Source organism: Oncorhynchus mykiss, chromosome 2 (assembly GCF_013265735.2).
Source record: "Oncorhynchus mykiss isolate Arlee chromosome 2, USDA_OmykA_1.1, whole genome shotgun sequence".
In the NCBI taxonomy this organism is placed as follows: domain Eukaryota; kingdom Metazoa; phylum Chordata; class Actinopteri; order Salmoniformes; family Salmonidae; genus Oncorhynchus; species Oncorhynchus mykiss.
This window is the reverse complement of record NC_048566.1, coordinates 75844479-75857781: the sequence shown is the minus strand read 5'-3', so window position 1 is coordinate 75857781 and position 13303 is coordinate 75844479. Positions and strand designations below refer to the sequence as shown.

The 13303-nt window shown below is 43.2% G+C and overlaps 1 protein-coding gene across 2 annotated transcripts in view; it reads left to right on the top strand.

The window, feature by feature from the left end:
• Window positions 1-11241, top strand: part of LOC110496262 (IQ motif and SEC7 domain-containing protein 3) — a 38641-nt gene extending 27400 nt beyond the window's left edge. Inside the window, exons 8-15 of one of the 2 annotated variants that reach the window (XM_036955648.1) lie at window positions 2334-2500; window positions 3643-3782; window positions 4470-4601; window positions 4728-4827; window positions 6355-6513; window positions 6602-6697; window positions 6781-6824; window positions 10176-11241. In XM_036955648.1, coding sequence (XP_036811543.1) covers window positions 2334-2500; window positions 3643-3782; window positions 4470-4601; window positions 4728-4827; window positions 6355-6513; window positions 6602-6697; window positions 6781-6824; window positions 10176-10637 — 1300 coding nt within the window. In that variant the 3' untranslated portion in view covers window positions 10638-11241. The remainder of the gene's footprint in view (window positions 1-2333; window positions 2501-3642; window positions 3783-4469; window positions 4602-4727; window positions 4828-6354; window positions 6514-6601; window positions 6698-6780; window positions 6825-10175) is intronic. The other variant, XM_036955650.1, reaches the window with a different exon arrangement.
• Window positions 11242-13303: the final 2062 nt, after the last annotated feature.

The following is a 13303-nucleotide window of genomic DNA, read 5'->3' as shown; positions in this document are numbered from 1 at the left end:
TTTTCATTGGACCTGTCTCTTTCTCTGTCTCTCTTTCTCTCTCTCTCTTTCATTGGACCTGTCTCTTTCTCTGTCTCTCTTTCTCTCTCTTTTTTTCATTGGACCTGTCTCTTTCTCTGTCTCTCTTTCTCTCTCTTTTTTTCATTGGACCTGTCTCTTTCTCTGTCTCTCTTTCTCTTTCTCTCTCTCTTTTTCATTGGACCTGTCTCTTTCTCTGTCTCTCTTTCTCTCTCTTTTTTTCATTGGACCTGTCTCTTTCTCTGTCTCTCTTTCTCTTTCTCTCTCTTTTTCATTGGACCTGTCTCTTTCTCTGTCTCTCTTTCTCTTTCACTCTCTCTCTTTCATTGGACCTGTCTCTTTCTCTGTCTCTCTTTCTCTTTCACTCTCTCTCTTTCATTGGACCTGTCTCTTTCTCTGTCTCTCTTTCTCTTTCTCTCTCTTTTTCATTGGACCTGTCTCTTTCTCTGTCTCTCTTTCTCTTTCACTCTCTCTCTTTCATTGGACCTGTCTCTTTCTCTGTCTCTCTTTCTCTCTCTTTTTTTCATTGGACCTGTCTCTTTCTCTGTCTCTCTTTCACTCTCTCTTTTTCATTGGACCTGTCTCTTTCTCTGTCTCTCTTTCTCTCTCTCTTTTTCATTGGACCTGTCTCTTTCTCTGTCTCTCTTTCTCTTTCACTCTCTCTCTTTCATTGGACCTGTCTCTTTCTCTGTCTCTCTTTCTCTCTCTTTTTTTCATTGGACCTGTCTCTTTCTCTGTCTCTCTTTCTCTCTCTTTTTTTCATTGGACCTGTCTCTTTCTCTGTCTCTCTTTCACTCTCTCTTTTTCATTGGACCTGTCTCTTTCTCTGTCTCTCTTTCTCTCTCTCTTTTTCATTGGACCTGTCTCTTTCTCTGTCTCTCTTTCTCTCTCTTTTTCATTGGACCTGTCTCTTTCTCTGTCTCTCTTTCACTCTCTCTTTTTCATTGGACCTGTCTCTTTCTCTGTCTCTCTTTCTCTTTCACTCTCTCTCTTTCATTGGACCTGTCTCTTTCTCTGTCTCTCTTTCTCTTTCACTCTCTCTCTTTCATTGGACCTGTCTCTTTCTCTGTCTCCCTTTCTCTCTCTCTTTTTCATTGGACCTGTCTCTTTCTCTGTCTCTCTTTCTCTTTCACTCTCTCTTTTTCATTGGACCTGTCTCTTTCTCTGTCTCTCTTTCTCTTTCACTCTCTCTCTTTCATTGGACCTGTCTCTTTCTCTGTCTCTCTTTCTCTTTCACTCTCTCTCTTTCATTGGACCTGTCTCTTTCTCTGTCTCTCTTTCTCTTTCTCTTTCTCTTTCACTCTCTCTTTTTCATTGGACCTGTCTCTTTCTCTGTCTCTCTTTCTCTCTCTCTCTTTCATTGGACCTGTCTCTTTCTCTGTCTCTCTTTCTCTTTCTCTTTCTCTTTCACTCTCTCTTTTTCATTGGACCTGTCTCTTTCTCTGTCTCTCTTTCTCTCTCTCTCTTTCATTGGACCTGTCTCTTTCTCTGTCTCTCTTTCTCTTTCTCTCTCTTTTTCATTGGACCTGTCTCTTTCTCTGTCTCTCTTTCTCTTTCACTCTCTCTCTTTCATTGGACCTGTCTCTTTCTCTGTCTCTCTTTCTCTCTCTTTTTTTCATTGGACCTGTCTCTTTCTCTGTCTCTCTTTCACTCTCTCTTTTTCATTGGACCTGTCTCTTTCTCTGTCTCTCTTTCTCTCTCTCTTTTTCATTGGACCTGTCTCTTTCTCTGTCTCTCTTTCTCTTTCTCTTTCACTCTCTCTTTTTCATTGGACCTGTCTCTTTCTCTGTCTCTCTTTCATTGGACCTGTCTCTTTCTCTGTCTCTCTTTCTCTTTCTCTTTCACTCTCTCTTTTTCATTGGACCTGTCTCTTTCTCTGTCTCTCTTTCTCTTTCTCTTTCACTCTCTCTTTTTCATTGGACCTGTCTCTTTCTCTTTCTCTGTTTATCTTTCTCTCTCTCTTTTTCATTGGACCTGTCTCTTTCTCTGTCTCTCTTTCACTCTCTCTTTTTCATTGCTCCCCTTCCCCCTGTCAGAGGTACTGTACAGATGTAGGATCTTAATTTTAGCCAGGAAAATAATCCAGCTGCAACAGAAAATGTGAATTACTATATGGATTAAAACTATTGGAATTTCTTTGTAGGGGTTTATACATTTTTTCTTAGGGCAAATCAAGTCTGACATTCTAAACAGGAAATGACTAAGTATAGAAGCTTTCTAAAACTTTGAATACACTACAGGTTTGCACAATTCTCAGCAACAAAAGAGTGTGTAGATACCTCTCTCTCCATCTCTCTACCTGTCCACCTCTACAGTCAGAGGTATTGCATGTGTAATCCTGAGGTGGTGCAGCAGTTCCATAACCCAGACACCATCTTCATCCTGGCCTTTGCTGTGGTCCTCCTCAACACTGACATGTACTCCCCTAACATCAAACCTCAACGCAAGATGGGCCTCAACGATTTCATACGCAACCTACGAGGTGACTGGGTGTCTGTGTGTCTGTCTGTTGTCAACAAACAGGGCCTAGCTTATTAGGGGAGTTGTGTCTTTGTTTAGTTCTTCCTTCGGTGTCATTTCTGTGCCTACTGATAAAATAACGAATCAAAATAATACAAACCCCATGGTGTTATTTTTGTGACAGTGTGTGTGTGTGTGTGTGTGTGTGTGTGTGTGTGTGTGTGTGTGTGTGTGTGTGTGTGTGTGTGTGTGTGTGTGTGTTTATGAGTGTGACTCAGTATAATGAGCTGCAGAAGCCTTGCAACATTTATGACAGCGTTTCTGAGACACTGGAGGGGTTATTTATAGAACTGACACACAAACCTGCACAGATGCACACACACAATGCTTTGAATATTTTAATACAACACATGGCCATTTTCATCTGGACTGGCCCATATCATTAGAGTGGAAGGATCAGGGCTGGTCAGTGTAGAGAACACACCAAACCAGGGACAAGTGAGAGAAGGCTGAGGGCTGGAACATCCCTAACCCCTAAATAAATTATTAAAGTTGCATTTTTAAAGTGGCATTATTAGAACATGAGGAGTCATGTTCTAATAATGCCACTTTAAAAATGCCACTTTAATAATGTTTACATATCTTGCATTACTCAGCTCATATGTATATCTGCATTTTATACCATCTATTGCATCTTGCCTACACCACTGTGTCATTGCTCATCCATATGTTTATATGTATATATTGTTATTCCATTCCTTTATTTAGATGTGTGTGCATTAGGTATCTGTTGTGGAATTGTTTGATATTACTTGTTAGATATTGCTGCACTGTCAGAACTAGAAGCACAAGCATTTCGCTACACCCGCAATAACATCTGCTAACCATGTGTATGTGACCAATACAATTTAATTTGATTTGATTTTGGAATGGGGGCTTCTCTCCTGACTGGAACACAACACAAGGTCTCCCTCTAGTGGTGAGATAGAGCCACAGCATATCTACTGTTGACAGATAGGGATGCTACTAACTACCAGGCAATCCTGTCCTGTCCTGCAATGAGTCTAAACCAGGGATGGAGTAAATTCAGCTATTACTTTATTTTGTGAATTTCCTCTGTAGTTCCTCCTGTGTGACTAGTAGTGTGTGTCCCTGTTCCCTTAGGAGTGGACGACGGAGCAGACATCCCCAGGGAGATGGTGACAGGGATCTATGAGAGGACCCAGCAGAGAGAGCTACGCTCCAACGAAGACCACGTCACCTACGTCAGCCGTGTGGAACAGTCCATACTGGGCATGAAGACGGTGGGTTTGGGTGTGTGTGTGTCAGATAGCTAGACAGAAAGTGAGAGGGAGAGAGAGAGTGGTGCGTGTGTGTGTTGTGTGTCTGAAAGAGAGATGGAGAGAGAGTAAGAGAGTTTGAGGGAGAGGTGTGTGCATGTGTGTGAGAGAGTGGTGAGTGTGTGTGTGTGTGTGTTAACCCCATGGTGTGTGTGTTAAGCCCATGGTGTGTGTGTTAACCTCATGGTGTGTGTGTGTGTTAAACCCATGGTGTGTGTGTGTGTGTGTGTGTGTGTTTGTTAACTCCATAGTGTGTGTGTTAATCCCATGGTGCGTGTGTGTTAAACCCATGGTGTATGTGTGTGTTAACCTCATGGTGTGTGTATATGTGTGTGTTTAGCCCATGGTGTGTGTGTGTTAACCCCATGGTGTGTGTGTTTGTTAAGCCTGTGGTGTGTGTGTGGGTTAACCCCATGGTGTGTGTGTGTTAACCCCATGGTGTGTGTGTTTGTTAAGCCCGTGGTGTGTGTGTTTGTTAACCCGTGGTGTGTGTGTGTGTGTATGTTAAGCCCGTGGTGTGTGTTTTTTAACCCCATGGTCTGTGTGTGTTTAGCCCATGGTGTGTGTGTGTGTGTTAACCTCATGGTGTGTGTGTTTAGCCTGTGGTGTGTGTGTGTTTAGCCCATGGTGTGTGTGTGTGTTTCTTTGTAGATTCTGTCTGTGCCCCACCGTAGGCTGGTGTGCTGCTGTCGTCTGTTTGAGGTGGCAGACTTCAACAAACCCCTGAAACAGAAACTGGCCAACACCCAGAGAGAGGTGTTCCTGTTCAACGACCTCATACTTGTGAGAACACACACAAGCACGCACCCGCAAACACACACACGCGAGTAGTGTTATTTTGTGTAGTAACAGTATGTGTATGTGTACTGATGGTGTAGCTTATGTTCATTCTGCTATTTCCTCACACAGATCCTGAAGCTGTGTCCCAAGAAGAAGACTTCTGCCTCCTACACCTTCTGTAAAGCCATGGGTCTACTGGGCATGCAATTCCACCTCTTCAGTAACGAATGTAATTTCTATACTATTACTACTACTACTACTACTACTACTACTACTACTACTACTACTACTACTACTACTACTACTACCACTACTACCACTACTACTACTACTACCACTACTACTACTACTACCACTAGTACTACTACTACCACTACTACTACTACTACCACTACTACCACTACTACCACTACTACTACTACTACTACCACTACTACCACTACTACTACTACTACCACTACTACCACTACTACTACTACCACTACTACTACTACTACTACTACTACTACTACCACTACTACTACTACTACCACTACTACCACTACTACCACTACTACCACTACTACTACTACTACCACTACTACTACTACTACTACTACTACTACTACTACTACTAATACTTCTACTACTACTAATACTACTAATACTGTCCAATACTACTACTACTACTACTACTACCACTACTACTACTACTACTACTACTACTACTACTACTACTACTAATACTCCTACTACTACTAATACTACTAATACTGTCCAATACTACTACTACTACTACTACTACTACTACTACTACTACCACTACTACTACTACTACTACTACTACTACTACTACTGTACAATACTACTACTACTACTACTACTACTGTCCAATACTACTACTACTACTACCACTACTACTACTACTACTACTACTACTACTACTACTACTACTACTACTACTACTAATACTTCTACTACTACTAATACTACTAATACTGTCCAATACTACTAGTACTACTACTACTACTACTACTACTACTACTACCACTACTACTACTACTACTACTACTACCACTATTACTACTACTACTACTACTACTACTACTACTACTACTACTACTACTACTACTACTACTGATACTTCTACTACTACTAATACTACTACTACTACTACTACTACTACTACTACTACTACTGTCCAATACTACTACTACTACTACTACTGTCCAATACTACTACTACTACTACCACTACTACTACTACTACTACTACTACTACTACTAATACTGTCCAATACTACTACTACTACTACCACTACTACTACTACTACTACTACTACCACTACTACTACTACTACTACTACTACTACTACTACTACTACTACTACTACTACCACTATTACTACTACTACTACTACTACTACTACTACTACTACTACTGTCCAATACTACTACCCTACTACTACTACTACTACTACTACTACTACTACTACTACTACTACTACTACTGTCCAATACTACTACTACTACTACTACTACTACTGTACTATAACACTGTACTTCTACATACATAGCTAATTATGAGCTGTGACATTGTCCAGAGTCCAGACTATATCAGTGGCATCACCATTCTACTCACATAGCTAACTGTGTGTGTGTGTGTGTGTGTGTGTGTGTGTGTGTGTGTGTGTGTGTGTGTGTGTGTGTGTGTGTGTGTGTGTATGTGTGTGTGTGTGTGTGCGTGCGTGCGTGCGTGCGTGCGTGTGTGTGTCCAGACTATGCTCATGGCATCACCATGTTGAGTCCGTTCTCGTCAGAGAAGAAGCAGATGGTGAGTTTCTGCTCCCCCAGTGGAGAGGAGCTCAGGAAGTTCACAGAGGAGCTACGAGAGTCCATCACTGAGGTCAACGAGATGGAGCAGATACACATTCAATGTGAGCACACACACACACACACACGCACATACACGCACATGCACACACACGCTTTATGTAATATATGGTCATATATCACTGTCTACAGGGGAGCTGAAGAGAGAACAGGGGGTGCAGACTCACACCCCCCACACCAACGGAGGACAGATGGGCACACACTCAGCACACACAGGATCCCCCACAGGTAACAAACAAACACTAAGTTAGCAACTAGCACCACACACCACTCTGTGTCTCTGAGTGTCACTTCTGTGTTTCTCCCCTCAGCCCAGAAAGATCTGTATGACAAGACTAGCAACAACACTGTGGAGGTGAGTCACATACACACAGTGTATTTTTGTTAGCAAAGATACAGACAGGTGAGGATTAAAGGAGACCCTCGTCATCTCCCTCCAGCTCTGTGTGACTCAGAGCGACACAGCCACAACTGTAGGGCTAGATTTAACCTTCAGCTTTCTGCTAACAGGGGGCAGTAATGAACTATTAGCCACCTGCTAATGCACGGTGAGCTATTAGCCTCCTGCTAACAGAACATCTGCTTCCCAGCCATCATAAGCTTTTCTAAACCATCTCCATGGCCAGACTCAGGGTTGATGCGCGTGTCTGTGTATGCATGCATGCATGCGTATGATTTTTAAAATGGCGCTGGAGGAGATTGCTGCCGTTTTACGGGCTCCTAACCAGTTGTGCTATTGTGTGTTTTTTTGCATTATTTGTAACTTATTTTGTACATAATGTTTCTGCCACCATCTCTTATGACCGAAAAGAGCTTCTGGATATCAGAACAGCGATTACCCACCTCGTAACGAGTCGGACGCGAAGGATTTACTTCAGACACCAGACAAGGCCCAAATCCCCGTCATTTGCATTAAGAAGAGACAGAGATATAGGTCGGGGTGCCTTATAAGAATCTGACGGCGAGTGGGTAACCTCCTCTAATATCAGTCCTATTAGCCAACATCAATCATTGGATAATAAACTGGATGAGCTCGGATCAAGACTATCCTATCAACGGGACATTAAAAACTGTAATATTTTATGTTTCACCCATTCGTGGTTGAATGATGACATGGATAACATACAGCTGACTGGGTTTTCCGTGCATCGGCAAGATAGAACAGATAGACAAGGGGTGGCGGTCTGTGTCTATTTGTCAATAACAGCTGGTGCACAAAGTCTAATATTAATGAAGTCTCAAGGTTTTACTCGCCTGAGGTAGAGTATCTCAGCTGTAGACCACACTATGTACTAAGAGAGTTTTCATCTATATATTTCATCTACTTACCACCACAAACCAATGCAAGAAAATGCTCATCCAAAGGTGGCGCTGCTAGTGGCCGAGACATTAATGCAAAATAAATCAATTTTACTTAATTTCTACAAGCATGTTACATTTTCAACCAGAGAAAACTCTAGACCACCTTTACTCCACACTCAGAGACGTGTACAAAGCACTCCCTAGCCCTCCAATTGGCAAATCTGACCATAAATATATCCTCCTGATTCCTGCTTACAAGCAAAAACTAAAGCAGGAAGTACCAGTGACACGCATAATATGGAAGTGGCTAGATGACGCAGATGCTAAGCTACAAGACTATTTTGCTAGTACAGACTGGAATATGTTCTGGGATTCTTCCGATGGCATTGAGGAGTTCACCACATCAGTCACTGGCTTCATCAGTAAGTGCATTGATGATGTTGTCCCCACAGTGACCGTACGTACATACCCCAACCAGAAGCCAAGGATTACATGCAACATTTGCACTGAGCTAAAGGGTAGAGCTGCCGCTTTCAAGGAACGGGACTCTAACCCGGACGCTGATAAGAAATCCCGCTATGCCCTCCGACGAAGGCAAAGGGTCAATACAGGACTAAGATTGAATCCTACTACAACGGCTTCAATGCTCGTCGGATGTGGCAGGGCTTGTAAACTATTACGGACTACAAAGGGAAGCACAGCCGTGAGCTGCCCTGTGACTACCAGACAAGCTAAATTACTTCTATGCGCCTTCAAGGCAAGCAACACTGAAGCATGCATGAGAGCACCAGCTGTTCCGGATGACTGTGTGATCAAGCTCTCCGTAGCCGATGTGAGTATGACCAATAAACAGGTCAACATTCACAAGGCCAGAGGGCCAAATGGATTACCAGGACGTATACTCCGAGCATGCACTGACCAACTGGCAAGTGTCTTCACTGACATTTTCAACTTGTCCCTGACTGAGTCTGTAATAGCAACATATTTCAAGCAGACCATCATAGTCCATGTGCCCAAGAACACCAAGGTAACATGCCTAAATGACTACCGCCCTGTAGCACTCACGTCTGTAGTCATGAAGTGCTTTGAAAGGCTGGTCATGACTCACATCAACTCCATTATCCCAGACACCCTAGACCCACTCCAATTTGCATATCGCCCCAACAGATCCACTGATGACGCAATCTCTATTGCACTCCACACTGACCTTTCCCACATGGACAAAAGGAACACCTACGTGAGAATGCTATTCATTGACTACAGCAACACTGAAGCATGCATGAGAGCACCATTTAGTTCAACACAACAGTGCCTTCAACGCTCATAATTAAGCTAAGGACCCTGGAATTAAACAGCCCTCTCTGCAACTGAATCCTGGAATTCCTGATGGGCCGCCCCCCAGGTGGTAAGGGTAAAGAACAACACATCTGCCACGCTGATCCTCAACACGGGAGCCCCTCAGGGGTGCGTGCTTAGTCCCCTCTGTACTCCCTGTTCACCCATTACTGCATGGCCAAGCACGACTCCAACACCATAATTTAGTTTGCCAACAACACAACAGTGGTATGCCTGATCACCGACAACAATGAGACAGCCTATAGGGAGGAGGTCAGAGACCTGGCAATGTGGTGCCAGGATAACAACCACTCCCTCAACGTGATCAAGTCAAAGGAGATGATCGTGGACTACAGGAAAAGGAGGGCCGACACGCCCCCATTCTCATACATATTACCTCTATTACCTCAACTAACCGGTGCTCCTGAACATTGACTCTGTACCGGTACCCCCTGTATATAGCCTTGTTACTGTTATTTTATGGTTGCTCTTTAATTTACTTTTTTTATTGTTTTCTTCAGTTTATTTAGTAAATACTTTCTTAAAACTTATTTTTTCTTAAAACTGCATTGTTAGTTCAGGTTTTCTAAGGAAGCATTTCACTGTAATCTGTACACCGGTTGTATTCAGCGCATGTGAAAAATACAATTTGATTTGATTTGAATCGAGCCCAGTTCCTCCACTCTAAATGACCTCTCTACAGAACTAGCAGCTCCCAACCCAACCTCCCCACCAAGCCCTAATTCTTAGTCAGTCCTTTAGAGTTGCATATATCTTGGCAGCAGGTAGCATAGTGGTTAAGAGAGTTGGGCCAGTAACCGAAAGGTCGCTGATTCTAACCCCCGAGCCGACTTGGTGAAAAATCTGTCAATGTGCCTATGCTCCTGTAAATTGCTGCGGATAAGAGTGTCTGCTAAATTATGTAAATGTAAAAATCTTTGTTAGGGAGACATTGTGTGTGTGTTCGCTCCCTGCATGCTGCCATTGTGTCTAACCCACCAGAGGGCTGCTGTAGGCTGCGTTCAGGCTGGTAACTCCTCATGCCATTCTCTGGCTGTTTCTAAACTAGGTGTCAATTCACAATAGGCTGCTGCAGACCTACCACATGACCCAGGCCAGCCCTGATAGGCTGCTTCAGACCTACCATGTGACCAGTCCTGACTCCACCCAACTGGCTCTGGCAGCACCCCTGGCAATGCTTAGCCCCACCCACCCTGGAGAACTCCGCCCAGACACCCTCATTCAATGCCAGCAGATCGTCAAGGTGATTGTTGTGGACCAGAGCGGCCAGGGGCGAATGGAAGCCTTCCTCAGTCAAGGAAGCCCCACCTCCCACCACCGCCTCATCCAATCAGCGATGTCCACACCAGTACGGATCAGAGAGGGATCTGAGCCCCCTCTGCCTCCCCCTCCTCCCCCCTACAACCACCCCCACCAGTACTGTCCCCCCGACTCCCCCTACCCCCTTCCACACACCCTTCCTCACCCCCTGCGCAGACGCAACTCTAGTGGTTCCCGCAGCCTCGTCTGACATATGTCCCCGGATCCTACCACACCTAATCCTCTGTCCTCTGAACTTTTGTTAAACAGTGATATACTGGGAGAAACACACACAACACAAACACTCATAGACAAAGATAGAGAGGGAAAGGGTGAGACGAGGAAGGGAGGAAGAGAAAGAGGGAGGTAAGGAAGTCAGCTGAGAGAGAGGGAATAAGCCGAGAAATAGAGTGGGAGAAAATGGAGAGGTTTCAAATCAATATAAATTCAAAGTCATCTAACGATGTAATGTGTATTTTGGATTATGATGTCGTTTTGACAACATTTCTAAAGATAGATTTTCTAATCTGACAGCTCTTGTGACACAGTGTCATCTGTACATATCTATATCTGTACCTGGCTTTAGAAAGAACACTCTAGGATGCCCCTCTGACCCCCTAATCATAACCCTGCCCTGATATCACACAGCTGATGCAACAAAAGGAATTCCTCCCAGTGAATGGAACTGTCTGGACATAGATACATGCAGTTGAAGTCGGAAGTTAACATACACCTTAGCCAAATACATTTAAACACAGTTATTCACAATTCCTGACATTAATCCTAGTACAAATTCCCTGTCTTAGGTCAGTTAGGATCACCACTTTATTTTAAGAATGTGAAATGTCAGAATTATAGTAGAGATAATTATTTATTTCAGCTTTTATTTTGTTCAACACATTCCCAGTGGGTCAGAAGTTTACATACACTCAATTAGTATTTGGTAGCATTGCCTATAAATTGTTTAACTTGGGTCAAACGTTTTGGGTAGCCTACCACAAGCTTCCCACAATAAATTTGGTGAATTTTGGCCCATTCCTCCTGACAGAGCTGGAGTAACTGAGTAAGGTTTGTAGGCCTCCTTGCTCGCACACACTTTTTCAGTTCTGCCCTCAATAGGATTGAGGTCAGGCCTTTGTGATGGCCACTCCAATACCTTGACTTTGTTGTCCTTAAGCCATTTTGCCACAACTTTGGAAGTATGCTTGGGGTCATTGTCCATTTGGAAGACCCATTTGCGACCAAGCTTTAACTTCCTGACTGATGTCTTGAGATGTTGCTTCAATATATCCACATACTTTTCCTACCTCATGATGCCATCTATTTTGTGAAGTGCACCAGTCCCTGCTGCAGCAAAGCACCGCCACAACATGATGCTGCCACCCCCGTGCTTCAAGGTTGGGATGGTGTTCTTCGGCTTGCAAGCTTCCACCTTTTTCCTCCAAACATAACGATGGTCATCATGGCCAAACAGTTATATTTTGTTTCATCAGACCAGAGGACATTTCTCCAAAAAGTATGATCTTTGTCCCCATGTGCAGTTTTTTATGGCAGTTTTGGAGCAGTGGCTTCTTCCTTGCTGAGCGGCCATTCAGGTTCTGTCGATATAGGACTCGTTTTACTGTGAATATAGATACTTTTGTACTTGTTTCCTCCAGCATCTTCACAAGGTCCTTTGCTGTTGTTCTGGAATTGATTTGCACTTTTCGCACCAAAGTACATTCATCTCTAGGAGACAGAATTCATCTCCTTCCTGAGCGGTATGACGGCTGCGTGGTCCCATGGTGTTTATACTTGCATATTATTGTTTGTACAGATGAAAGTGGTACCTTCCGGCGTTTGGAAATTGCTCCCAAGGATGAACCAGACTTGTGGAGGTTTACAATTGTTTTTCTCAGGTCTTGGCTGATTTCTTTTGATTTTCCCATGATGTCAAGCAAAGAGGCACTGAGTTTGAAGGTAGGCCTTGAAATACATCCACAGGTACACCTCCAATTGACTCAAATTATGTCAATTAGCCTATCAGAAGCTTCTGAAGCCATGACATCATTTTCTGGAATTTTCCAAGCTGCTTAAAGGCATAGTCAACTTAGTGTGAACTTCTGACCCACTGGAATTGTGATACAGTGAATTATAAGCGAAATAATCCTTCTATAAACAATTGTTGGAAAAATGACTTGTGTCATGCACAAAGTAGATGTCCTAACCAACTTGCCAAAACTATAGTTTGTTAACAAGAGATTTGTGGAGTGGTTGAAAAACAAGTTTTAATAACTCCAACCTAAGTGAATGTAAACTTCCGACGTCAACTGTATCACCTCCATCACATCATCAACTCTCACCTAGGGTTTTAGCTTTCCTCCTTGGCACTCTGTGTTTTGTGTTATAAGATGATAATGAGATGCTAAAACTACTTTTGATCCTGAAGAAGTGAGTCTGTCAGAGCAGCAGGGAGGGAAGACTGTTTCTCCTGAGTCCTGGTTTATAGTGTCTGACTTCTATATCTGTGTGGGAGTGTGTGTGCATGTGAAGGTATCGGGGTGTGATAGTGTGTGACAGTGTGTGTGTGTGTGTGTGTGTGTGTGTGTGTATGTGTGTGTGTGTGTGTGTGTGTGTGCGCGCGCTTGTATGCGGGCGTGTGTGAATACCATTGTAATCATCTCTGAGGTTTTGTTTCATGGGTCCAAGCCTCACACTCAGGTAAACACCAGTACTGACGACAATCTTATTTGATCTGCTACTTGTCAACTTTTAATCTTATTAATGATGTTCATATGATTAGTTCATAAAAACATTAATGTTGAATCTTATTAATTGATCATGTTCTAACATTCTAGCTTATTAGTCCTGTTGAATATTTAGTCTCACGTTGTGAAT